At 47.5% G+C, this 27,228-nt stretch overlaps 1 protein-coding gene and 1 long non-coding RNA gene across 7 annotated transcripts in view; both read left to right on the forward strand.

The window, feature by feature from the left end:
• Window positions 1–487: 487 nt before the first annotated feature.
• CLIP2 (CAP-Gly domain containing linker protein 2) overlaps window positions 488–27,228 on the forward strand; it is an 81,355-nt gene continuing 54,614 nt past the window's right edge. For 2 of the 6 annotated variants that reach the window (XM_080562878.1, XM_080562883.1), the window contains exons 1-2: window positions 2,230–2,376; window positions 17,863–18,083. In XM_080562878.1, the coding sequence (XP_080419004.1) occupies window positions 17,972–18,083 (112 nt within the window). In that variant the 5' untranslated portion in view covers window positions 2,230–2,376; window positions 17,863–17,971. The other 4 variants (XM_080562879.1, XM_080562880.1, XM_080562881.1 and 1 more) reach the window with 4 other exon arrangements.
• LOC308180768 lies at window positions 18,094–24,186 on the forward strand. The gene is made up of 2 exons (XR_013941177.1): window positions 18,094–23,323; window positions 23,441–24,186. It is a non-coding gene; the product is annotated as an uncharacterized lncRNA (long non-coding RNA).

Below are 27,228 nucleotides of genomic sequence, written 5' to 3' on the forward strand. Positions count from 1 at the left end.
CGGGGTGCAGGCCTGCTGCCTCGGGGAGCGCGCCATGCCTGGCGCCACAGCCTCTGGTGGTGGGATGCCCCAGGTCGCCACTGGGACACAAATATGGTAGTCATTATAATATATGGCTATTTGAACAAAGAAAGTATAGTGGTCATCATAATATATGGCTATTTGAATGAAGATCCCTTGGGATGACGGTGTTTTCAAGAAGTAACCAGGCCCTGGGCAGCCTGCTCTGGTGGTTGGCAACCCTGCCCAGAGCAGGGGGGTTGAAACTAGGTGATCTTTACAGTCCTTTTCAACCCAGGCCATTCTATGATTCTATAAGAAAAAAGTGCTTTTAAGATTCGAGCCTTCTGCTTCTGAAACGCAGAGGCGATGAGCAACGTGCCAGCTCTCAACGTCGCGTGTCGGAGCTGGGCACTGGTCCTGCAACAATACGAACCTGAGGGCAGGAAATGGCATCGAGCCACGGGCTACTGGCAGGCAAAATGTAACCCCAAACTTGCTGACCTTCTTTGTCGTAACATAGACGTAGGACGGTAAATTAAATGTTTACATAGAGGTTTTAGCAACAAGAACAAATTATAGAAGATAGTGCAGAAAATTGTGCAGTTGATCACAAATGACAAGGTTTAATTGCTGAGCTGTATTAGATCTGAAATTCATCTGAAAACATTAAAGAGGATTTTTTTTTTTTCAAAACTGCTTTAAATTTACACTCCCCCGCCTTACAAAACGCCGGGCTGTGGGCAGCACTTCTCGTTGGTCTCTCTGGAGCTAGCAAAGGGTGGTCACCATCACCACTAGCATTGCAATAAGGGGAAAGCCTCAGACCGAGGATGTGAACTGGCAGAGCTGGCGAGTCGGGGTGAAGTCTGGTGAAGCTCCTTCTGTTGGAGTCCAGAGAAGGACTCAAGAGGCACCTTCTCTTGCGGCTCCTTTCTCCTGGTGACACGCTGTCTCCCTAGGCAACTACAGATTAGAGAGGAGACAAAATATCTTGCATCCAAAACCACAAAGCACTGACTTGGGTTTGGATGTAGGAAAATACCAGGGAAGCGGAGCGAACAAACAGTTGAAGCAGAGGCGTCGCTGTCGGGTGCTCCAGGTCCTATTTTTGGTTGGGACCAGCCATTTCGCTTTGCTTTGGCTTCCCCTCTGCGAGATGGAAAATGAGGCTGCTCGTGGCTGGATTGTCTTGCTGAGGCTGTCAGCTCTCATCATCAGGATGATGCTCTCTTGACTTCTGCTGCTGCTTCTCTGCTCTGCTGCCTGCACCTCCTTCACTTGCACTTCTATCATGTTTTCCTGGGCTCTTGCTGGGGATATAGGGCAGAGTCAGGGCACCAAATTACAAGACCATTTCCAGGTGGGACCCTACTCCTCTGCCACATGGTTTGTGGCCTTCCACCGCAGTGTCTGATGTGCAAAGTCTGGTGCTGCCCTTCGGGCGCTCCAAGGTGGCTGCAGAGCTTGTGATGTGCATTGCGTGGAGCCGTGGCCCTTGCACAAAGCACTTTCCTTCCCGTCCAAGTTAAAGATTCAAGGTCAGGCACAGGCACTAGATACGACCCAGCGCAGGGTGTTTCCACCTGATGTCAGCCCCGTTATGGCTCTGGGAGCGAGCAGGAGGCGGTGAAGGACGAGCGATGCTATTAGCTCAGCCCCCCCTTCCTGCCATTGAATGAATGAGTTTCCCCAGGCTGCAGGTGCTTTCACTTTGCAGCGTGAAAATCAGGGCTCTCTCATTTTTATTTTTCCCCCCCCCCCAGGAAGCACCTCCAGCCCTTCCTGCTCTCCCCGCATCCAGCCCATTTGCTAGGATGTACATTGGGGTGCGCTCAGCGCCCCTCCCTCCCGGAGCCCAGCCCCGCGGCCACGAGGGAAGGAGGGAGGGAGAGAGACAGCCTCCCTGCTGAGCCGGAGGTAGGCTCGGCCGCTATTATTCTTGTCCTTCCCCTCCCATTTCTTTAGGAGAGGGCTGCAGGCAGCAAACCTTCTATTTTCCTTTTTTTTTTTTAAAAAATATTTTTTTCCTTTTTTTTTTTTTCAAATTTATTATTATTATTTTTATTTATTTTTTAATTATTATTATCGCTTATTTTTTCGGCTCGGAAGGGAGGTTTTCCCAGCCGGAGGGAGCCGAGCCCTCCGCCCGCTCCCCGCAGGGCGGCCTCCAGGAGGAGCCTCCCTCCCGCCCTCCCGCTCCGCTTCCGCCGCCTCCGCGGCCCGACAACCACAAAGATTTCGGCGGGGAGGGGAAGGGAGGGGGGGGGCGCGGCTCGGGGCCTTGCCGGGCCCTTCCGCGCGGGGATCGCTTCGGCTCCGCTCGGCTCGGTTCGGCCCCGCTCGGGAGGGGCTCGGCGGCTCCCGGCGGGGAGGGTAAGGGGGGCGCCGGGCGGGGGCTCGGCGGGGAAGGGGCGGCCGCGGCTCCCGCAACAAAGGCGGGGATGGACGGAGGGAGCCGAGGGTGGGTCGCGGCAGCTCGTCCTCGGGGTGGGGAGGGGAAGGCGCTGCCCTGCCTAAGGGGTGGGTTTTGGGGGGGGGGGGGGAGGGCTCCCCCCTCCTGGCTCTGCAGCCCCCCTGAGGGAGGCACCCATCGTGGGGGGGGGGGGGTGCGCGGTCACCTCACGGATGGGGGGCACCCAGGGGGGCTTCGGCGCTGGGTGGCAGCGCTGTAGGTGGGTGGGGGTGGTCCCGGGGGGGTGCCGGTGGTCCGTGGGGTGGGGGTGGTCTGTGGGGTGGGGGTCTGTGGGGTTTGGGTCACGGTGGACGCCTCGCTCCGTCTCTGCTGGGAGCAGCCGGACCCGCAGGGCCTGATGCCGGGGAGATGCAGGTAAAGGGGGGGGGTCGTCAGCAGTCAGCGCCGAGCGAGTTGGGGTTCGGCAAACGGGGAATTCTCTTTTGTCTCGGGGAAGCCTGGCTGCTTGCTGGGCTCCGTCCTCTCGCCGGCTTTTTGTTCTGAGCGATCCAGGTATCGACACGGTCTGCGCGCTAAAGGAACGGACGTGGTGGGGTTTTTTTTGTTTCTGTTGGTGGCGGAGATGTGCCCTTTAGCGGGGAAGGCCCAACCTGGGGGGCTGCCGGCATGCTTGTGGCTGAATGGCAGGATGGACCGGGCGGGTCCTGAGCCCCTCGCGTCTCCTGGTCCGGAGCAGCGAGCAGCCTGCCTGGGGAAGCATGCAGGGATGGAGCGGAGGCCGGTGGTGGTACCTCGGAGCAGCCAGGCAGCTGCAGCTGTGCTGGGAAGCGCTGCAGACAAAGCGCCGCGTCGGTGCTGCTCTGTTCGGTGTCAGTCCCGCAGGCCTGCCAGCCCCCGGGCTCAGAAACCCACCCTGCTGGGGCGGATGCTGAGTTTCGTCAGCCCAGCCGTGCGCTGGCTAGGAGGGTTTCCGTGGGGTGACTTGCGTTTCGAGAAGGATTGGTCAGTGCGTGGACAGAAATATGTTTGGGGTGCCTGTCTGGGTTTGTTGGCCTTAGTTCTTCTGCCTCCTAGACAGCGTTCCTGTGCCTTGTGGTGCTCCGAGAGAAAACGCTTTAATCAGCAGCCCCGTCGGTCCCCCGGTCACTGCTGGGGTTGCGGTGCATGGCACAGCTGCCTGCCTTGTTCCTGAACTTGGGTCGCTCCAAGAAATTACCTGCCTGCTGTTAGAGCCCGCCAGGAGTGGGGAGGAGAGGGTCTGCCCCGAGCAGCTGTGCTCTCATGAAGAGGTGTCACTGCGTGCCAGAAATCACCGAGAGCACAGGAATTCAAAGTCATAGCTCTGAGACAAGCCACGAGTTAAAAGGTTAGCACCAGCCACTACAGGCGTGTCAGGGAGAAGTGGTGCTGGAACCAGTTTATCGTCCCAGGCGCGCTCGTGTGGGGGCCTGCCTTCAATTACGGGGAAAAACTGTGTGTTTAAGGGATGCTCTTGGGGTACGTATGGACTGGATTATCTGCGGAGGCCAAGGGTTGGTATGTGGTTCTCTCTGACTTCCCGCTGCCTCTGGCCTTGGAGGCTGCCCTAATTTATGCCAGCAAGTAGCGGTTCCCGGTGCATTTCCTCTTTCTCTCTGCTCGTGCTCTTTCACTGGCAGAAGAAACGATGAAGGACCCAGAGGGGGATTTTCCAGTGCTGAGGGATGTGGCTGCGTAAGGGTATGCACCCCAGTTCTTCTTCCCTTGTGTTACTGGCTGGATAAAATGGGTAAGGGCATGGATTCCACCTCCTGCTTGAGGTTGCTGGTTTTAATTATGAAAACGCCTCCTCCGTACTTGAAACTCAGGCGGAAATGAATAAATCTTTTTTTTTTTTTTTGTCCTCACCAGGATTATGACAAAGACGATATATAATGCAGACTCCATCCCCCGGCTGCATGCTGTCGGTGTCGCTTTGCGGAGCGTGCACAATGCGTGGCAAGCTTTATGTACCGACTTCTAAAGCTCTGGGAAAGCCCAGGTACAGGTAGCTGGACCCGAGCACGACTTGTTGCTAACCTCTGTTAGACACTGGTATGGACTTACCCAGACAGCAGTTATAGTGATATCTATTTTTTTCATAAATATCTTTTATAAGTATCTTGTGACCTGTTTTCCCCTCGATCTCCCAAGGGCTCTGAGCACAAGAACAATCAAGGAAGTTGCTGAGAAGGGCCAAGAAAATGTTTTCTAGTGCTCTGTTGCTGAGTTAGATGGCCAGCAATCTCTCTCTTGTTCTGTTATCACTGCTCTCATGATATTTACAGCAGAGTTTCAGGTCTTAGTTGGTTGAGAGAGCACCTTGGTTGATGTTACTGGGAATGTGGGACCCCAGCAAGACTGGGGCTTTGTAGTACTGGTCAGTTTCCTAAACCAACCAAATGAGGTCAGTCACTGAATGAAGGAGACAGGCTGTCAGAGGTCACTCGAGAAGCCCAGGTAGGAGAAAGGAATTGGATGTGGTGTTCCCGAGTCGTCCTCTAGTGCTGCCTTCTCCACATGCTGTCTTTTCTGTCCCACGTCAAAGCTCTCATCCTTGCGGCTGATGCTGACAAACACAGAAGCCAGTCAGTGCGTTGCTGCACAAAGGCTTTCTCTGCCATACCACCATGCTCTCAAAGCGTTTGCTTGTGCTCAGCTGAGAGTACCCCGCATGCCATGTTTGTGTGTTGTACTTTGTTAACTGTGATGATAAATGGGGCAAATCAAATTTGCTTCCTTCGTATTTGGCTTTAATTTCTTGCTCTTATTACTGTGCAGTGGCTCTTGCTGTAGCTACCAGTGGGAAAAATGACTTCATTGCATGTGACTCTGAGTCTGGCACCTCAAAGTAATACTTACTGCTATTCCTGAAGAAAACAAAGAAACCTCATTTAAAAAGGAAAAAAGGCAGTATTTCTGCATCAGGCTTTTTGGAGCCCATTCCCATGCTGTGGCACTCTTTTTGTCTAAATGAGTGTCTAGAAAATAAGCTGTGGCTGTTTCAGAAAGAGTGTAAGCAAAGAAAGATGTGTGAAGAAATAAAACGAAGCATTGTCATGTTTTGTTACCCCAGCTTCATTTTTTTTATTTTACTTCAGACTGATGCAATGAAATAAGATGTTGACTTGGATCAGAGCTGAAATTATTTGCTACTTTCCTTTCAGTGACTTATTTTTATTATGCCAAGTCTTACCTGCCTAGGTGGTTGTAGGGAGATGTGGTACAGACTGGGGAAATGCCTTGCTGGGGGTTCTGAGCCAGCAGTACGTCCCCTTCTCCCCATCCCTATCTGTGCTGAAGCACAAAACGGGTTTGAAATTTGCTTGTTTTGCTTTGAGAGTTAATGTTCTGAACTCTAATGTTGGCTCTCTTGGTGACTCCATTTGTGCCTGGGAAAGTCAACTGATTATTTAAAAAATGTATTTATACTCTGTGTCTATAAACTAACACTTCAGAAAGATTTCCCAAGGCTTTTGATGTGCTGGATGTTAAGAGATAATGGTGTCCAATAGAGTTGTGTTCATCTCTGCTGCCGCAGTTTTTTGAGTGATCTTGGGGAAAATCTTTTCTGTCTCTGTATCAGTTTTTCCCAGGTGCAAAATAGGTGTTGTAGTTCTCACCTCCTTTGAAGTCTGTGAATGAAAAGCTCGGCAGGCGTTGGATATTTGGACTTTGGAACTTAGGTGCTTTTCCGCTGTGCTTCCCCACTCAGTTCCTTTAAAGATAAGGCAAATAAAATTGTATTGCTAGCGCCAGAGCTCTTGGTCAAAAGGAATGCTGTTTTCTTTTAGTGAATAACTTGTGTACTGCAGGGATATTGGCTATACTGGAAGGAATTCACAAAAATTTGGGGTGGCTTCGAGGTAATCTGATCCATCTGTCTGTTCCAGGTCTTCATTGCTGGTGTTCAGGATGGAGGTTTGAAGATGTGTGTGTGTGTGTATATTTATATATATTCCTTTATCGTGGGCATTGAGGGAGGTTTTACAGCCTCTGTGGACAGTCTGGCTCAGAACTGACGTTGTAGTTAGAGCTGTGCAGTGTGCCTCTTCCCCTTTTAGGTTGTTGTCATTGTCACTGTGCATCTGCCCTGTTTGTACTAAGGACCGGCACAAAGGCGTTTAATCAACGCAACCAGCACAACCTTTTTTGCAACGTGTCTGGGAGAAGGCTTCCAAACCAATGCACGTGCTTCTGGCATAATGACTACCAAAGGCTTTCTCTGGCTGATCTGTTCTTTTTCTCTCTTTGACATGCTCATCTCCCCGTTATTTGTTGCATCATGCTCCGAAAACTTCTGTGTCCGCCAATTAGTGCTGGAAACTTTTCAGCAATCCCAGGCAGCTGCCTGTTGAAACAAACTGCGCTTTCCCATCCCTTGCAAACCCTCCCCTTCGCGACCTGCAGGCACATCCCCTGGATGCAGAAGCTGTCCTGGCTGCTGAGACAAAGCTCCCTAGGAAAGGAGGCCTCTCTTGGAAGATATGGAGAGGCAGCTGCATTATGAGGTGTATGTCACGGGCTATTTGTATTTGTATTTTGTATTTGCCTATGTGCAATACTACCTCATTGGCTCTTGTCAGCCCCCTGCATGAAGGCTATCCCGGTGATTAAAGCCTGCTCCTTAGCTATATTTAGCTTATAGTTATTTGTTTTATAACACAGAGGTCCTCGCTACGCAAACTGGAGTAGGTCAATCTGCAGCCTTGAGGAAGTACTTTTATTTCTCTGGGTGCATGCTTCCCGGCTGGAAAATTTGGGATGTTCTAGCTGATGATCAATCCACCAGCATTCCCAGTGGAAGTTTGATGATTGGCAATATGGCACAAGAAGTATTTCCCAGCCTGGAATGATGGGATGTTTCTGCCTTTTTGTGCTTCATCACGTCTTCTGCTCGAGTGAGCCTGCTTAGCCCCATGCTATCGGTACTTCCCGGAGTCCAGGTGCCTAATATGAGATGGAGTTGTGCTGCTTTGCAGGGCTGCACTGCCTACGTATTCCCCTTGAAGCATTACGGGAAACACCTTGACCAAGACCGTGGAGGAAGAGAGATCTCTGAATCCACGAGATTAAACCACCACAATGTGGCAGTTTATTTGCTCTGTGGAGGAATATAACGTTTGGTGTTATGAGCATCTAAATCTGGAATAAGAAACTAGGTCTGTACTTGAAAGAAGATATGGCAAGCATAGTCTGTTTCTTGTGTTTGCAACCTGGAGCATGTATAATAGACTGAGGGAGCAAAGGCCGCCGGATTGCTGGAATTAGAGCTCTTGTGTGACTGCTCGTGGCCTCTTGCAAGAGGCTGCTCAAATGTCTGCTGAAAGGGCAGGCTTGTGTGGAGTGCGCTGCTGAGATGGGAAGGTGATGGTTTCCCTTATCCAGTTCATCTTTTACGTGTCTATTTACGTAGGCTTTTACTGGGATATATGAAGGAGCTTTTTGAACTTGCTAAATCTGTTGCATAGGAAAGAAATCTATATTTAAATGTGTATGTGTTCCAGTAAATGATACTGGCAATGGCAATGCCTCCTGTGAGCTTAATCTTGATGCATCTGAAGCATTTGCAAGCATGTTTCTTCCCTCTCCCCCCCTTATCTCTGAATCCCCCAACACATTGGCTCGGCAGTAGGAAGGTGTGGGCGCACTTCCAGCGCACTAACGTGGCAATGTCAGTCAGATGGGTGCTTTTGGGTGGTCATATGGTTTGGGTTTGGGAAATGCTATGATAGTTTCTGCCCTAGGGTGGTGGAAACTTATATATTGCCTTTGCTGGAAGAGGTGACAGCTCAGGTTTTGATCTTCCTCTTTGTTTGAAACCGGACCGGTCTGCGTTAGAGACATCGGGACAGCGCTCTGCATTACAGCGTACTCAGGCTGTTGCCTGCAACTGCTCTGTGCTTGCTTGGCTGGATAAGATGTTATCTTGGCCTCCTTGGAAAATCATGCTTGTGGTCTTGCTTGCGTTAGAGGAGAGATTAACGACACTTGTGGTATGTAAACAACCCGTAGGTTGTAGGATGTATGTAGGTTGTATGTGGCATGGTGTCGTCTTGTTTCACCCTAGAAAGAGTCTCTAACCTCCTCTGGTACAGGTAGCCATCCTATGGCACTGCTGTGGCTCGTGTGTGTGGCTCAGTGCCCAAAGGCATTGAGCTGTAGGATCTCCTTCTCTGCACGTGGTACAATACAAAGCGACTGCCTCTGCGAGGCAAACAGCAAGGTGCAGGTGAAAGGAACCACAAGGCAGAAGGTGATACTGTAACGTGACTGATAAGGATGCTACTTGATCCAACTTGCCAAAGTGATTATGATTTTAGGTCATTAATAGGGATATAATTTGAATAAGAGGTGTGTTTCCGCTTGCGTTAAGAAGTTTGTGAGCTGTCTAAACTGCTAGCTCTTCTCAGTGCCTTTGTACTGGGGTTCTGGGTGGTAAAGAAGGAAACTCAGATTAATGCATACTGGCCAAATGTGAACTTTATAGGTTACTGGCCTCCCTGTCTCCACCACTGGTTATGGGGGGAGTTGTGTAGTTGTGTTGGTGTCAGCTGTGGTGCAGGGAAGCTGCAGTATTTGTAGAGGCTTAGGTGAAAGCAACAATTAGTGCATGCGGCCAGGGGTCAGCTCCTTCAGGGGAGGCTGAGTGTGGGCTGGTGAGGAGGAGGAGGGTGCTGCAGGGAACTACGCAGCGATGGAGAGCGGGAATGCTCGATGGCAAGCAGGCTGCTCGAGTACAGGTGGAAGGGATGGGGCTTACACAGAGCCTTGGTGCTCCAGAGAGAAGGAAGAGTTTGGCTCCTCCGTAGCATCTTTGGTGGCTTCAGATCCCTCGATACGTATCAGTGGTGTAGCTCTTGTGGTTATGAGGTTGGTACTGTTGTTGTCACCCCTTGTATTTTAAGGAGCCTGCTAACCCCTCTGGCAGAAGAAAAGGGGAGTCCTGGCTGTCAGTGCTGCATTTCGTCCATCAGACAGTGCTTTGTATTTCATTTCTATCACGCCTCCTGCTGTGTCAGCTTACTGTCAAGGGTCGCAGTGTGAGGATGGGTTAGTTACCCCTCCTGCTTTTGGGAGCAGTTGCTTTGTTTGAAGGAAGAAGATTGTTAGCTTTCAGTATCTGGCATAGAGACTGTCCGAGGCCTGGTGAGACATCGTCTGGGACGCAGGCTGCGTTCTGGGTGCCCCTGTTTATAACAGACTGACTTCAAGTGGCGCAGGTTTAGAGAAGGTCTGCGGAGACGAATGAGGAAATGGTGAGTGTCATCTCAGGACCTCCTGAAATGCAACCTTTTGGTTGCGTTGGGACAGTCAGTGTTGCACAAAGGGCAGAGCAGGTACATGGACAGAAAGTAGGCTCGAATAAGTCTGGCCTACCAAAATCCAGCCAGCAAAGACTAAAACTAACACCACAGAACTGCTGCAATGAAAACCTTGTCAGGTAGCTTTACAACTAAAGGAAAGGGCTTGCAGCAGTTGCAAGGTAGGCTCTTCCCAGCCTTCATCCCTGCCTGAAGTTTCACCGCCCTGTGTATCTACAGGGCCAGTTTTTGCTTTCTGGGGCTCTTCTGGGAGGGCTTCCATAATAAATGTTGCACCTACAGTAGCAGTGCCCTGGGGCAGGGCTTTGCTCTTGTTCTTGCTACAACAACCAGGTCTCCTCTGCATACCCAAGTGCGTTAAATGTGTCACTGCATTAACGCCGTGCCTCTTCCCACAGCACTTGAGGTGTGTTTGTGGGGGAATATGAACATCTCGGGCAGCATCAGTGGAGCACAGCGGGGTATTTGGTGGTAAGCATGGTGTGTCCCAAGGGAAATGCTGTCTGTCACACCAGAAATGTTGTGCTCTGCTCCTGTTTTCTTTAAACTTGCCGATAATTTGGTCAAAACTGGTACAGCTATGCTGCCATCAGACAGGCTGTCATAACACCACGATGAAAAGGAAAACAAAATTTCTAGTTTCAAAGAACTTCAGTGTGCACAGAAAAAGAAGGAACTAGCAAGACTAGCTGCTTTCTATTTTCAGCTCTTTGTTGTGCCAGCCTTCCAGTTGCACTGTACAAACCAGGGCTGGCCTGCAAAAAAAAAAAAAGCCTTGCTTGCAGGTGCAGGTCATAAAAAAAGGGGGAGAAATCTGGGAGGGAGAGACCTGGTCCTGGTTTTGTTTCATAATCAAAGTCCTGGGCAGAGGTTAGATTACTGAAGTGCACAAATCAAACTCTGTGTGTAAAGTTGAGTTCCTGTGAATAACAGATGAAGTGCCAGGGTGAACTTTAATGCTGCATTAAATCAAGGACTCAACAGCCAGGAAATTCCAAAAGTTCAGCTCCTTCTGCAGCGTCGCGAAGGGTGCGTGGCAGGGCTGAGTTACGGTAGGGCTCATATTTAATTGCCGAAATGGTTTCTCCAGTAGTAAAATACCAAGCCATTATAATGGAATATGTTTATCATGTGTCATTGCCTTTCTTGCGCTGTCTGCTCTTCTGGTTTTTTTTTTTTTTTTTCCTCCCAGACACTGCTTATGTCAGATAACAAACACTGCCTGTGCATAGAGAACTTGGATTTTGATGGTGCCCCTTGAATTGCATAGGAACCTTTCCATCGAGTAGAGTAGCCACTGGATCAAATCTGAACGGCTCTGTTACCAAGTCCATCCTTGGAGGGTAACAGTTCTGAAATCTCCGTGTCTCTTCTGTTCCCTTCCCATGAGAGCTGTGCAATTTTGGTGTCATGCCCCTGCTTATTTTTGCAGGGACACTGTCCCCTGCCTCCAGGGCTTCATGCCAGGGAGCAGAAACCCATTTAGTTCCAGGCCCTTCCCTGAGATTTTTCCCATGAATTAGGGATAGTTTTGCTCTGCAATTAGTACAGAATTGTTGCTATCTACAGTATCACTCTTCAGTAGGCGTTTTGCCAGCGTGGGGAGTGTGAGCTCATCAGCAAGCCCGTAATTACTCCCCACTTTGTTTAGGATGCCTTCCTTCAAGGTCCTTTGTTTTCTCCCACTTTACCTCAGGTTTTACATTGTGGTTTTTAGTTACAGAATGCAGTGGGGTGCTGCTGTACGTTCTTCCTTTAACAGCCTTTGTTTTATACCTAAATCATAGGATGAGTCTATCCTAATGGTTAGAACTGGTTTTAAGGCTTTAAATAAAAGGCCTCTAGGCTTTCCCTTTGCGTTCTGTGCTAATTATTATAAAATTTGAGTGAGGAAGAAAACTCAACACAGGCTTTTTTAGAGGTTAATCTTCGGGAGATGTAAGGGAAACTGCGTAGTGACAGCAGAGCTTTCTGGATGAGGAACCTATGTGAGTTCTTAAACTGTAAGTAGAAAAACTGGTGGCTGGCAGAGGGTACCGGGATCCCTTGGTTTTTCCTGGTGTGTAACTGATGGCAGGACACTAATTTTGTTCCTGAAGTACTCTGCCTGTTTCCTCTAAGGGAGAAGGAAATGTTTTCTTGGGAGAGGAGTCTGACCTTAATTAAGAATGAGGGTCTCTTATTTCCTCAGTGCCTCAATTAAATGAAAGGATTTAATCCTAATCTGACATGTGCTTCAGAAATAGTTTGCTGATTGCTTGTCAGAAGAGTAACTAATCATGGAAGTGAGAAGGGATGGGATGATTACCTTGGATCAGATGGAACTGAGGAATTAAAAGATAAAAATTGCCCTTTCTTCTCAGCATAAGCTTTTTCCCTACTAGCAAAGCTGCACTTTGGCTTTATCAGATCATCAACTTTATGTCGACTGGATTCATTTCCTGTCCTTTTTGCAGAAGAGCAAATGGTTTAAGTCTGGTCTTTGGATTTTGCTTTCAAGGCAAAATTCTCTTCTTAAATCCCCAGCCTGTCTCTGCAGCCTGGCCAGTGCTGTCAGGGTCATGAGCCTAGGGCACCAAATCCTAACCCCTACTTGCCCATGGCATACAGTCCGGGCAGTAACGTGTCCTTGAGTAACGACTCTAGGAGCTTGAGCTTTGTTACGTGAGAATCTCACTTTTCTCAGGGGAACGACGTGCAGGAAAGCATGAAAACATGAAATGGATGCAACCAAAATGCTCAGAAACAAGAAACGAAATAACTTTATATAACTTAATATAAGATACCAGTGCCTTTAGGCCAGCAGAGGTTTCTTTTATAAGGTCTAATAAATGAATGCAAGCTGACACTGAAAGCTTTTTGCCTTTATCTTGTGTGCTTATTGTTGGAGTGCATGAAGAGCTCCTCCAGTTATCAGCAGACCCGATCTGTCTCCAGCAGTTGGTTTTCAGGGGTGTGTTGGGCTCCAAATACTGTTTTCAGCATTCACAGTGGCTGTTGCTGAAGGTTTCTACAACCAGTAACGCTGTGATCAAACCCAGAAGCTGTTGAATGCTTTGTACTCCTTCTGAAATATTAAGCCAGAACATGGGTGAAAAATTAGGTCCCTGCGTTTGTTTAACTCTCCTGAATATACATGCAAAGGGTGCATCCAAACCAAAGTGCTGTTGGACTCAGCTACGCATTGTGCGGCAGCATGTGGGATTGTTTTTCCTTCCTGTAGAAGACGGGGATTTACCTTGTAGTCATAAAATACAGTTTCCATTTCTCCATATGGAGTCGCTGTTATTACATTGTCAGAGCAGCTGCAGGCAGAATTCCTGGACTTTCCAATCTTTGTCTTTGTTATTAATGTAAGAGTCTCTGCAAATTCAGCCATACCACCACCTCATTTTATAATAGCCCTGAAAATGGCTGAAACTCTTCTTGTGTTCTCTCCGCTTGCAGACATGCTCCCATAGGGCTGCAAGTGAAAACCCTGGTGTTCCTCATCCTCAGTGTGCATATGAGGAAAGCTGGCTTAGTGTTTTAATTGAGGGCACAAACAATTGCATCACAAAATATCTTAGATGGGAGTAGGTAAAAACAGGAAGAGGTTATTGTGCAAGCCTTTTTCTGTCCAAATAGCTGTCTTTTAAGACACTGATTCAGGATTGAGCATGAGTCAAGACTGTTTTTAAGCAAAAGTGTTTTACTGCTGCTCTGCATTGTTTTTGCCTGTCGTTAACCCTCCATGCAATGTGACAACCTTGCTTTCCTTCACTCTGGTGACGAGGTACTTTATCTTTTTTATGGGTCCTGGTCCTGACAAGGTGTCTGCGTGACTGACTGCAAACTTAAATTCACATGCAATAAATGAAATCTTACAAATTTAGAAAATTAGAAACCTAAATTTTGGCACTTAGGCTTTTGGCCACAAATTTAATTAAAAAACAACTCCATATTTCTCTACAGAATGTTGTAAACACTCATCTGTTTGAGCAGCGCTCACCTACAGTCAGTCTGAGCTCCACCTGGGCCTGCATTCAGAACGGAGTCCCTGTGCCTTGCCTAGGGTTTCACGGTGGGTAAACACTTCTTGCATCTGGATCCATCCAGAAGGAAGCACCAGGCACAGGATGGGATTCAGGCCAACTCAGTCTGGTTTCTGGAAACTTGTTCCTGCGTTTTGCAGTTGTTTCATTCAATATGGCAAGGTGAACAGATCCTTGGGCTGTCGTTTACCCATGAGGGTTTCCTTTTAGGGAGTGCATTGAATTTGGGGGCACGCTTTGTTGGTTTTCCCATCTTGAATTGAATGGTATTGCATGTGGCAAGGAGATATCCATGCGCCTTGTTGAGGGTAGGAGGGATAGATGAAGGAGAACAATTATGGACAAAGTGTGCTGCCAAAACTGACAAAGGCTTCCAACCCCGTTTTGTTATTCCTCTATACCATTTGAGGAGTAGTTGATGTCTAAGAACCTCCACTTGTTTGTCTGTTTTTGTGTGCTGTCCTAATGCTGGCCTGTTTTGTGGAGACTTTATGTATCCAGATGTATTACTTCTCATGAAAAGTATTTTCTTGAGGCCTTTCTGTACTTAGCTGAGAGCTGTTCTCCATTTTGAATCTGAGCCTAGGTGACTCAGATTTGGCTGTCCCCTTTTCTGGTGGAAGGATGGGGAACAGAATGTTTTGGTCATTTGAAGCAGGCTTTCATATTGTGCATTCCTGGGATGTTTTTCTTGGTTGTGGGAACACACAGAGCCATTCATCCTGGTATGAAAAGATTGCAGGAAGAATCTAGCACAGATCTAGAAGGTCTTTGTAGTCCGCCTCATCTTCGAAGAGGACGAAGCAAAACAGAGTAAGCTGAGCTGATGGCCCTGGAGTATCCACAGGAACAGTTGGCTTTTTTAACCTTGTGTCAGGAGAAAGTCCCGTTTCCGTGAAGTTATATTGGAATGGTAAACCTACAGCCTATGTAGGTAATGTAAGGAATAGGGAAGAAAAGATGGCTCGTTGCTTATGTCACATGCAGCAGTGCATTTTGCGTGTGCTCAGCATCTGCTCTGGAGGCAGATTTTTCAGGATACTGTTAACAGAGTGGGATGCTGTGGATATAATCCAGGAGCTCTGAGCAAGTTGTTGTCTCTAATGGAGCAGGACAGTGGCCTGTGGAGGTATTGGCCTACATCCCAGGCCTAGGATATTTCTGCAGCCTGAAAGCTGCACCGCGTGCTGGGGAGCTCATGTGGGACTTGGCTGGCTGGGGGCAGTGCTGCCCTGGGTGGTGAAGATGAGCTAACGGCATAATTTGGAGGAGCCCCATGCCCGGATTTCATAGCTTCCTGAAAATCTGCTCATATGTTTGTATGTAGAAGTGTGTGTGTGTGGGGGGGGAACTAGGGCCGGAGAGGGAGTATCTGCCCATAGCAGTGTGTGTAGACTAGAAAATGTCCATCCTCATTTCCCTGTGTGATAATGTGAGTGTGCAGGTGTACCTCATACCCTATATGCCCTGTTTCCTGGCTACAGCTACTGGAGATTGGAAGGAAACCTTTTAGACGTGTGAGTTAACCCACATTTAACCCACATCAGACTCCTACGAACTGACACTGTCTGAACTGACACACAGTGAGCATAACCAGGCCCAGGGCTCTTGGGTGCGACGCAGGCTGGCGTCAGATGCTCCTTGAATTTGGTGTGTGGTACGGGGCCCCTAGTGAGTACGAACGTGCACTATCGTGGCGATTGTATGGTGGAATAAAAGCAGCTCTCTGCTCGGAGGGTAGTGTAATTCGCAGCCTGTGGAGTTCATTTGTTTTTCAGCATCAATCTGTTGAAAGCAAATGTGTTTGCTTAAACGTTTCTGGCGGAATTTTTCATGCCGTGGGAATGCACTTCCTCTTATTTCTCTCCCCCTTGCGTAAAAATAAAATCCAGTCATCCTGAGAAGGAGCAGAACAATATCCGGTGACTTGTGTGGCCAGCTGGGATAATCAGGGACGTCAGGGATAATGACAGATGGAGGGAGAATGGACTGAATCAAGTTCCCGTCTCTTCATAGAAGAGGAGTGGAACAGAGGAACAGCTAAATTCGCTGTCTCCCTAAAGTTTGTGTGCTGCAAAACTAATGTATCAAGACTCTTCCTCTAAAAGGCTGCAAAAACTGAAAGATTTTTTTTATTCCTGTTGTACTTTCCTGATTAAATTTCTTCCCTGCTGCTGTTTTATCCTTCCCCCACGTTCTCTTATCCTCCCCCCATCCATATTCCTGGCTGTGGATTCAACTAGCCACTAGTTTTATGCGGGAGATGCAACATCCCTAGCTTTCTTACTCCAAGCACGGCATCAAACCCCGTAACTGGAAGGTTATAAGGCAATGAGATGTGTAAACCAGGGGTGAGGCCACATTGTGAAGAGAGCAATGCGTTCAGTCAGAGGTGGTGGAGGTGGGCGAGATCTCTTGGTAGAGCCCATCACCCCTCCTCACGACCAGAGTTCCTCACCTCCAGCTTCTGTTCCTTATTTATCTCCCTATTTCATACTAAATAGAGCTGGGGACTGCAGCCTCACGTGCAGCTCTGTGGCAGTGCCTGGGCCTGGCTGGCTCAGTCGCAGGCAGGCTGCTTTCTGCCTTCCTTAACACGAGCTGCTTGCTCTTGGCCATTGGTTCTGACCTGTTTGGATCCTCTCGGCATCCAAGCAGCCGTGATTGCTGTGTAGGCTGAATATTCCCAAGTTGTTGCGGTCCTGAAGCCGCCCCAGGTTTTGAACACCCATAGTGGGGAGCGTGGGGAAGAGATGGGGCCTGATCCCTTGGGTTTCCACACAGGCTCCCTCCCCAGTCTGTCTGCTCCTGATTCCCCCCTTCTTTGTCTCTTTAAGCTGCTGCTAGATGACTGTTATTGCCAAAACACTTTGGTGTCTCGGTTTTGTGAGCACTCAGGAATAGTTTTGGAATTCTCCTTGTGGTTTCTCCTCCCCTGTGTGTCTGCCTGCAGCTTACCCTGGAGCCCTGCCAGCACCCCCTCACTCAGACCTGACCTGCCCTGAAATCCTTACTCATGCCTTAATCACTTCCCGGACCTGCTATTGCAGTCCCCCCCTCGCAGCATCTGCAAGTCTTTGCTACGTCAGTTCTCTCAGAAGCTGCATGCATGGGTCTGCCTCCTTCCTTGGCCTAGGAAGCAGGCCTGGGTGTCCCCTGCCTTCGGGCTGCTCCCTGTGCTCTCTCCTAGCAATTCCCTTTGCTTCTGATGTTGCCCCAGCTCACTTTTCTGTGCCACCTTCTTCTGTCTGCATCCCAGCCTGCTTAGTCAGAGAACCTTAGCTTCCTTTTTGCTGATAGTTTCAATTTTGTGATTGTTTTTCTTTATCCTTTTTAGGAATGTGGTTTTTCTTTTTTCATTTTTCAGCAGCCTAGTCACTTCCTTTATTTTCCTTTTTTTCATCACCCAACTTTTTGTTTGAGGAGCTGTGTGCTTGTTAATGCTACATGCATTTGGAGGTCTTATTCCATTTGCTTACCGGGAAGGGAATGGCATAGGGAAGTGCTTGTTTTCTAAATCCTTACTTTCTGTAACAAGGTTTTAGGTTTATCCTTAATGAAAGGAGCTGAAAGCCCAGTCACGAACACTGGCCTCTTCCCTCTTCCTCCTATCAGTTTGGGAAGGCTGCCCTGAAGTTTTGTGAAAATGGGGGCCATGCAGTAAAGGTCTGGTGTCAAGGAGTTGTAAGGTGCCTTTGAGGCTCCGATGCTGCTTTTACAGAGCAGCAGAACTAGGTCTTAGCTAATGGATGAGACTCTAGAATCTTAAACAAGTCAACAATTTTAGTCACTTGAATCCTAAGCAGAATTCAAATACCTGTGTAGTGGTTCTGTGAGGTTTCCGCTTCGATCTGTGTCTTCAGGGTTAAAGTGGGACTGCGAGGTTAAGGAAAAGAATGCAGTGTTAAAGTGGGAGACAAAGGGAATTATCACCCTTTGGATTAAAAAAAAAAAATCAGCTCACTTGCCTGATTCTCACAGGGATGTGACCAGAGCTGCACAGTTTTCTGGAAGCCTGTTTGATACCCTCCCACACATTCTCTGATTTCTTTATTCTCTTTTCCCCCAGGTCTGTGACGATGGAAGAGAAAGTCCATCATCGAGAAGCCTGAACGCTGATACCGGGACAGCATTTGAAACCCTGGAGATACTAGTCTGACATACAGGAGGCAGCAAATATGTTGAAGCCAAGTGGACTTAAAATCCCTGGCAGGGCAGGGAAGCACTCCAGCCCGGTGGGACGAGCATCGGGGACGACTGCAGCTGCTGTCACCACTGGTTCAAAAGAAGGTAAGGACTCGATCCAGCCGGGCGTGAGCTGACCCAGGTGATTACAGCTTTAAAGGCAAAGGCCCAGTGGTGCCAGTGTTCAATAGGATGTGGAACTCCTCATTTTGTAAGATCTTGAGCATGGATCAAATCAAGTGCATGGGGTTAATTAAATGGCCTCTCTCTCCCACCTAATGGTGCAAAATGGGCAAGTTGTGGAGTGGGTGAGATGGATGGATCCTCTGGTGTTTAGAGCTGACAGAGGTACTGCCTCCTGTCTTGCTTGTTTGTATATGTGTGATTGCTCTAGTCATTGGACCTGTCCAGAAGCATGGCATTCCTAAGATGCATAGCCCCTGGCCCAAGTTTGGGCAGATTTAGCTGACAGCGTTTTTTAGCTGCTCACAAGATGTTGTGCTGTGGTGTGCTCTCTGTACAGCTGCAGAACATTCAGAGAGGGCACTGTGTATGCGTGCCTTTACACACATTAACGAGGAGCTGGTAATAATTAGACAAACAGGAACCTCACCCTGACCTTCTTAGACACTGTCCTATAACCATTTCTTTTGGCCTGTGACAATGCATGAATGAGAACCAGGCAGTTAAGGTAATTTGTCCTGTGCTAATTATCACAAATTAGTGCCTTTGTTTCAACAGAATCATTTGAAGCACCGGTGTGTGTTAATGATTTACCTAGACATGCGTACACGTGCTTCACTATCCACTTACCTATATCCAGCGTATACATAAGCTATACAGACTGCTGTTATGCAGCGTAACTGACTTCAAAAGAGTTCGTAGTACATTTTGTTTAGCACTTTTTCTGGCTTCTTTGACTGCTGGGTTGTTTTCTTTATTAGGTACATTTTAGAAAACATTCAAGGTGCAAGTTTTGTGTGTAAGGATTTTCATTTCAATTGGGATTGTCTTTCCTTTTAGTTCTGGGGTTAAAACATCAGGAAGAGGCACTTGTACGTTTGGTGTATTACACTGGAAACTTTCCTTTTGAGAAAGTTGCTGGTGTCCATGTGAGATCTATCATGCTCTTGTCCCACAGTAATTCAGACCACTGCCCAAATCCATGGTAACTTTGTTGTTTGCTTCTATCCCAAAAATACATGGCCCTTGGCAGAAGTAGAAAAGCTTTTGTTATATGGGATAATACTAGACTATTTGCTTTAGTATGCTATGACAAATTAGTCTGTGATAATGATATTGCAAAAGTGAGGGTCACCACACAGTGCTGTCTCTTTTGAGTAATGCAGAAGTATAAGTTATTCAAACAAACAAACAAAAAACCCACCTCTGTTAATTTTCTTTTGTGCTGGGACACGTGCTTGTCCCACGAACACCCTCCATTGAGAGCTCTGGTTAAGGCACGACCTCAGAGGACTTCCATGCAAAGACCCTGCTCACCGCTGAGCAACCTTGGCTGTGCTTTGTTATTACCTGTCAGGGGCTCTCCTTTGCTTGTGGATTTCTTCAGCTGAGCTTCCTCTTCTTTCAGTGATGGATAAGGGCATGCATCATCTCCTATTCTGTTTAAAATAAAAAAAACGTAGTTTTTTAAACTTGTTTTAGCATGTACTGCAAAGTCTTGATTGAGGGGCCAGTCACCACATGAGATCATGGGCTGAATTCCAGATGCTCTTGTGTAATACAGTGTTGTAAGGAGTGGAGCATCACCATTTTTTCTCAGCTGGGGACTTGGTCCTAGTGGTTTTTTATATTAGAGTTATTTCTTAATTTAGCATCCAAATCGAAGATAATAAAAGCTCCTTATCTATGTTTGCTAGGGGGAAGCTCAAACTGACAATGGAAATTTTTAGGATAATGTTTATTTGTTTATTCTGAAGCTTTTCCCCAGATCCATTCCTGTGTTTTTTCCCTTTTTTCCCCTCTTAGAACCTAGCTGTGATTGAGAAATAAACTGTGACTATTTAGCTACCACTAGTGAATCTCTCAAGGCACTTCATGCTGAATTTATAATCGCACGTGTACTGCGGAGTTAACTTCAGTTGATTTTTTTTATCACAAGAAAAGCTGAGGGAACAGATCCCAGGCCTGCTTTTCCATTCTGAGGCTTTGCACAGAGGCATCCTAGTGAACACAGCGCATGTGTTGCAGCAAGAGTTGTCACAGAGAGCAGCGCTGGGGTCTGATGAGCCGTTAAGCTGAATGCAGCACTTGTTTGCTGCAGCTTCTTTGTGCCTTGTTCAGCTACACCCATCCATCAGCATGACAGACATTCAGCAAAGCCAGCCAAGCGCAGGCAAAATCCAGACCTAAACTGTTTGACCTTAGCACGAGGTGTTCTTCTAAATATATATATATATATTTATATATATATTATTTATTTCCTGGAAAAATTGGGTGTATGGAGAAAAGTTTCAGGAGGGAGGGTGTGGTGGTGGTCTGCAGCTCTTGAGGCACCCGCACTGCTAGTGCTGTCGGAGTGGTCGTTGGTCCTGTGCCCCTTGGGATGGTGCATGGGGGCTCTGCAGGAGCTGCTGAGCTGCCAGAAGTCACCGCACGGAGCCATTTCCACCTGGAAGGTGAGAACAGAGCACGGTGGGGCTGTTCATCTAGCGTGTGCTGTGGCAGGGCTTGTAGTGTCACCCTCGTGTCACCCCTAGCATCATCTTCCAGTTTTTATATCCTTCCCAAGAGCTCCTGCTGTGTGTATGCCTGGCCTGTAACCACCCTTCCTCCTGCAAACCTCTCCGAAGGCCTGGCCAGCCCCTTGCTTCTTCCTGCTCCTCTCCTTTCCAACAAAAATCTAAAGTGATGAGAGAAGGGTGCACCCCAAAACCTCATTGATTTGCCTGTTTACTTCTCTTTGAGGGTGGCAGCATCTGTGCTGGCTGTGGGGCCCAGGCACAGTACAGATAGTAACGGGATTCAGCTTTTGGTGGGGGGAACCCTAAGAGAAAAATACTCTTTTTTTTTTTTCTGTCAAAGTGATCTCTTTCTCTTTTAGAGCCACGTGTCCTCATTGCTAAAACCCTAACCATAGCAGGCACTGACATAAACTTCAAGGATAGCTGCAGCCAAAGAGTCTGGTGGTAGATGGCCCGGAAGATTGGTTTTCATTACCCTTCCTGGGATTAATCAGGTCTGGGCCACAATGAGATGATGGAGCTCTGCCCCGTCCTCACTCTGTTTTGCTGGCCTGCAAATATTCAAAACATATTTGAGTGCAAATTCCAGGAACATGAGTTTCGTTGGTGTGTGATGCCCTATTCTGGGAAATGAAACTCTCATGTAACAGAAAAGAAGCTCAAACTGTTCAAGACTTAGCTGTGATAAGACAGTTTCATTTTTTTCATTGCAGGTTTGTGATATATACTTGCCTGATTTCTTTGTCTTTTTCAGCCACAGCTGCCAACTTTAGCAGATATTTCTGTGAAAAGTGAAAGTGCCGTTAGCTTTAGGTTGCTTTGCATTACAGGTGGCAGCCTTTTGGCCTCTCAGTGCTTTGCTGCAGTTAATTCATGGCAGTACTGGTAAGCCAACATCCTCAGGAGGAGGTAACTACAGCAGCCTGAGGGCTGCTACATCTGGAGGTCTGCAGTCAGCACCGAGTGCTTTCCTTGATGTCACAGCACTGGGGCCTTTTTAACATGCGGAGGGACAACGGCAGAGAAGGGGAGGCTGAAAATAATTTTCTTTTGTGTTTAATGAGAATACTGGCAAGAGCTTTATCTGCTTTACTTCCTTGTCCTGTCACTGCCCATGAATGTGTCCTTGTGATATGCTGTACGGCTGCTGGATAGAAGGATCCCCTAAAGGTACAAACTGTACATCAGGTCTTAAAAAGCTGCATGAAGGAAGGTGTAGTGAAGTGTTTGAGAAGCCCTGCAGAAACCACAGGCTCTGCTCTGTGCTGCCCTTGAACGCTTGCACGAGGTCTGTGAACTATTTCACCACGTAGAGAGCACATCCTGGGGGCTGTCAGGGTTTGCCTCCAGAGGCACGCAAACTCCAGAGGGTACTGGATTTTTCTGAACGCCTGTGTTGGCTCTCCATTTACCTGCTTTTTGCCAGAAATGTATGCCAAAAGGGACTTTTCCGCATTCTTAGGTGTTTGGTAGACCAACTGAGTAAAGCAGCTTGACGGAAGGTAACCAATGTGTTTTGGATTACAAAATGCAGAGCTGCAAGGTTGCTCCACTTGATTTAATACCTTGTGGAAAGAGAAGTCTCAAACTTGAAATACAATTGCAAAAGGAAAACACAGGTCTATTAAAGTGTAGAATTGAAATGCGACAGTGTACAGTCAGTTGGCTCCCAGCATCTCTTGCCTGTGGGAACATGAGGCTGCCTCAGAAGACCACGTGCCTGGGTTGTCTTCCAGATCAAAAGAAGGCATTCACTCTTCAGTTGTACCCAAGAGTTGTCAGAAAGCTGTTAGATGCCAGTGAGTATTGGAAAGCTTCACCTTTTCTTACTCCTACCTTTCCATAAGCTGGTAAGGCTTGGCTGCAGAAGTGCTATGTACTTTCTTTTATTCTTACTGGGGAATACACGAAGGTGCTTTGATTTCTTGCTTTGATTTCTTCTTTCTCTTTCCCCTAGTACTCTGTTCATATTCTTTTGTAGAAAGTCAAGAGCCTCTCATCCATCTTTTGTCTCTCTCCCTTTTCCAGGCAGTGGAGATGTACCTTGTTAAACCCTTCCATGGCAACTCACATCTGATGTAAAAATAAATAAATAAATAAAAAATTATATATATAGTTATAGCATGTGAGGGAAAAATTGGCTCAGTGTATTTGAGTTTTGTTCTGGAAACTATTATTCAGAATCCCCAGTTTCTTATCAGCTCACAGTTTGTCTCTTAGAACTTTCTCAGTGTGGAAATTGTCTCCTACCTGACCTGGCACTTCTAAACTCCCACGAGGTAGGAGGGCTTTTTGTGGTGCTATTTTGTGTTGGGTGTGCTGGCTGGTTGTAGGTGTGAGCATTTCTTATTTATTTATTGTTTTTGGTGCAAGGTAGAGCCGAATGGGCATTTCCACTGAAAGTCAGTGGGAGAGAAGCACCTGGCATGGATTGCTGGAAAACATTGGGTTCAAGGAGCGGTGGCCATGCTGACTATCCCTCTTCCTTTCTCTTCTGAAAAGCTGGAACAATGGAAAAAATAAATTTTGCTTCTTTGTGGTGACTATTTTCCTTAAAACCAGACTGAAAATTCATCTCTAGCTGTCTCAGGAGAAGATTTCCCGCAAATGCATTGGCTTATTTCCCATGCTTCAGCTAAAGTAAGTTACTACCCTCAGCCCTGTGTGCACGAGAAGTTTCTGTGCAAATCTTCACACCTTTGGGGGTCACTGTAAAGGGCTCAATATAGCGTTTGGATTTCTCGTTTCTTTAAAAAGCTCATATATCTTCCCCCCCCTCCTGGAAAAGTCTGCTTTTGCCTGGAGCTGTGAGGTGGAGAGAGAGTAGGAGCTGTGACGAATGGGTCCCCACAGCCCTCCCAGCTGGCGGAGCAGGTGAAGCTGCTGGGAAGGGAAGCGTTCACATTTCAGCATGTTCTTCTCTGCTCGGAGCAACATTGGAGTGACTTAGAGAAGAAAGTCTTTCCTCTTTATGCTGCATTATCCCATCAGATGGTTCTGGCATTCATTTTACAATGCTTTTTAAGGTTCTTAAATCTCTTCCTTGGTTACAGAATGTTGGCAAAAATGTAGGGGGTGGGAAAAAAAATAGTATATGCAGCCAGAGCTGGGCAGCGCTGGGACTTCTCTGCTAGAGGCAGAAAAACCCAAACCTGTTCCATTTTCTGCAAGATTTAAATGCATCCAGTCTGAACCCAGCTTAGATCCTGAATTCTACAGATTAATCCCGTCTTTGTGAATGGGCAGATGCAAATATCTGTGACCCAAATATCATATTTGGGCGTGTCTGTGGGTTTCAAAACTTTTTCGGTACTATTGCTTACAAGCTGTGCTGTGATGGGTAAACTCTACAGAATTATCATTATTTCTGATGAGAAACAAATGCTCAGAACTGTTGGTATTTGTTGGCTTAACATTTTACTTTGTAAACACTGTATGATGCTTTTGTCCACTAAAAATCAAAGCAGACTGCAGCACCATTAAAGGCTAATTAAACTAAATAAGTTGCAATGAGGGCTTTGTAAGCCTGAGCCGTGCTGGTTACCGGGGCAGTCAGTTGCTCCTGGCTTCAGGTTCCAAATCGGCCGGAGCTGATTACGTCCTGCGATAGTTGCTGCTGTGCTGAGAAGACAAGCTTTGCTTCATTCGGGCAGTAGCTGGGATGGGTTTGCTGATGAAGTGGCTGGATGCAGTTGTAGAGCTTGCTCTAGGTGGGATGTGTGATCAGAGGTTTGGGATATTTAGAGCTGACACGTCAACCTGAATGTGATCCATCACCCCCCACACTGCAGAAGGAGAAGAGGCCAACGGAAAGGGATGGACAGCCAGGACTGCGTGGGCTCCATCCCACCTCTTCACAAATACGGGGGTTCCTATGAAAACCAGATGGCTTTTTTTTTTTTTTAATCAGGGTTGGATCATGCTTTGAGGCTTCTGGGAGAGGGGTGAAAAGTTCTTGTCTTCTGATTTGTTTTCTAGAGGTGCAGCTGTCTTATGAGGGCTGATCCTGGTTTCAGAGACTCAGCAATTCTATATGGAAAAGTTTATTTGCATAAATCTAGACCCCATCATCTTTAACAAGCTATGCCCGTGTGTGAATTCTGCCAAAGGAGTGTAAATCTCATCACCACCTTAGCTCCTTTGTAGGATTCATGCCTTGCTGCTACCTTCCCCAGCGGGAAATCTTAGTTCAATGTTTTTATTCATCTGCAGCAGGATTAATAGCAACGTCCTGGTAAATTGACTTGGAAATCAGTTGTTTGCCCCCTAAAGTTTCTCAGGCTTTTGTTGGTGTAAATTGTCTGGAGGCTTAGCAATAAGAAGTCATTTCTATCGCCTCAAGGTTTATTTTGCAATAAAACAGAAAGGGAAGGTGTCCTTGAATGAGGAATTCACACCTAGGTAATAAGAGGAAGCTTGGACAGGTTATTCTTAGGTAATTGCTGATGGTTTGGCACAGCTTTAGTGTAGGTTTTTTTATTAAGCTGCAAGACAGGCTGCTGAGGCTGCCTGCCTTTGTACCGATCCATTAATTCTCACTCTCAAATAAATATGAAAGACACTAAACTACTGTTTTGTCTGAAACAAAAGAAATGGGACTGTGGTGTCCGGAGCGGCAGATTGACTGGCACAGACATAAGGAGCTAATTCTTGTCTATTCAAAGGCTTTGTGGTTCTTTATTAATATTAACTTGGGGTGTTGTACACTGGCAAATTGAGAGAAAAGACCCCACACCACAGGGCTGGAGGCTGCTATTATTTCTAGCAAACGTTTGTTTTTGCCACTTTGCTGCAGGCCTCATGGCGTGATCAGCAATGTCAGCTCTCATCTGAGCCCTCAATTAAATCCAGGCTGCAAGCATGAATGGCAATTCCTCGAGTTAGGTCAGCAATCACTGCTGAAAATGCATCAGCGGTGCCTGTAAGGTTTGATTAGGCCTTGCTTTATCTTAGTGGGCCTGCAGTGTAGTGCCCACAGCAGCTTCAGTGCCAAGGGGATCTGGGAGGGCAACGTGTCAAGGAGTGTGCCTTAATATCAGATGCCTCTGACTGCTGCAGCATCAGCAGGTTATTTAGCAGGTAGCGGTAACAGCTACGGCACCCACGGACACCCAGGCAGTCTGCTCGAGGAGTCATCAGGTACCTGAGGAGTGTGTTTTCAGGGGCTGCGCGGAAGAGAAGCCGCTAATGAGTGTTAATGGCTTGTTAATTTAGGACGGAGAAATGGGTTGCTGCACAGGGTGTTCGGAAGGTTGATAGGGAATTGGTTATGGAATGCTTCTGTAACGTTGCCTTCTTATAAGTGGTGTATTTAATGGCTTAATGCAGGTGTCTGCAGTGCAGGAAGGGGCCAGAGCCTCACAGTACGTTATTTCACAGTCAGCGCAGCTTCTGTCCCACCTCTCCAATAAGGTTTCTCCCTGTGAAGCATGTAACGCTGTGCTCCCCCGCCAGCAGCCCTGAACTCCTGTGCAGCAGCAGGAAACCTCGGAGCCTCCTGACCAGCACAGAGCTGCGCGGGCTGTTGTAGCATGCTGGTGGCCGCCTGCTTTGGGGAGAGCACAGCGGGGCTGGGGCTGGGGCTCAGCTCTGCTGGGGTGGGAGACGTGTGGTGCCTGATGGTCAGCGCAGCTGGGGTGTAACCACTGCAACAACCACCGGAGAAGCTTTGCGAAGCGATCCCTGCATCTGAGCACACTCAATTTCTACCTCCCTTCACTTACCACTAACATGGGGTGTTCGCAGTGGCCCACTTGTCAGTCACACAACTCTGTTTAAATCCTCTTCCTCATGGACACTGATGCTTTCGTGAGACTTTGCATATTTACTTCTAATGCCCATTGCATATCCAGAAGCCAAATGTTTTCTGGCATGGTCGTTGATCGACTATTTGTGTAGGACTTACATTCAGTTCACACATACCTTTCATAAGCCACTCTGCCATCCTGCAGGTGGGAGTAGGTTTTGTTCTGGGTTTTCTAGCTGTGTTTTTTTTTTCTTTTTGTTTTATCCTGGTGGTGGTGTTCCACCTTCTCCATTCTGTTTCCCCTCTTTTGGAGGGAAGGGACCTTTGGCAGCCTTCCTCTCCCAAGGAGAAGTGATTTGATGCATTCCAAGCAATACAGAAGGGCACTGAATCAATCTTGATTTAATCAGCTTTACAGGTGACATCTAGAGACGACTGGGAGTCCGATTTTAATTGTCTTAATCATTAGATGCTCTTAGCAGGATTTGATATAGTTAATCCTTAATATTCAGTGTGCTCATTGCGGAATGAGATGCGAGCACACGCTGAAGGCATATGGAGGTCAGACGCCCTCCTGCTCTCTGTCTGTAGCTCCTCACAGAACAGCAGGGAAAGAAAATCTGCTTCCCACAGATGTTCAGCTTATGGTGGTTTGAATCTAATGAACCAAATCCTGTTCAGCTGGGCTGGCGCGAGTCTGCAGTAACATCAGTGCACTTACAGTTACACCCGTCGAGGTGAGGGTGCAGCTTTGGGGCAGAATCTGTTCCTGCGTGTCTTGAACAGTCGAACTAATCCT

Source organism: Anser brachyrhynchus (genome assembly GCF_964034855.1).
Source record: "Anser brachyrhynchus genome assembly, chromosome: 20".
Classification (NCBI taxonomy): Eukaryota; Metazoa; Chordata; class Aves; order Anseriformes; family Anatidae; genus Anser; species Anser brachyrhynchus.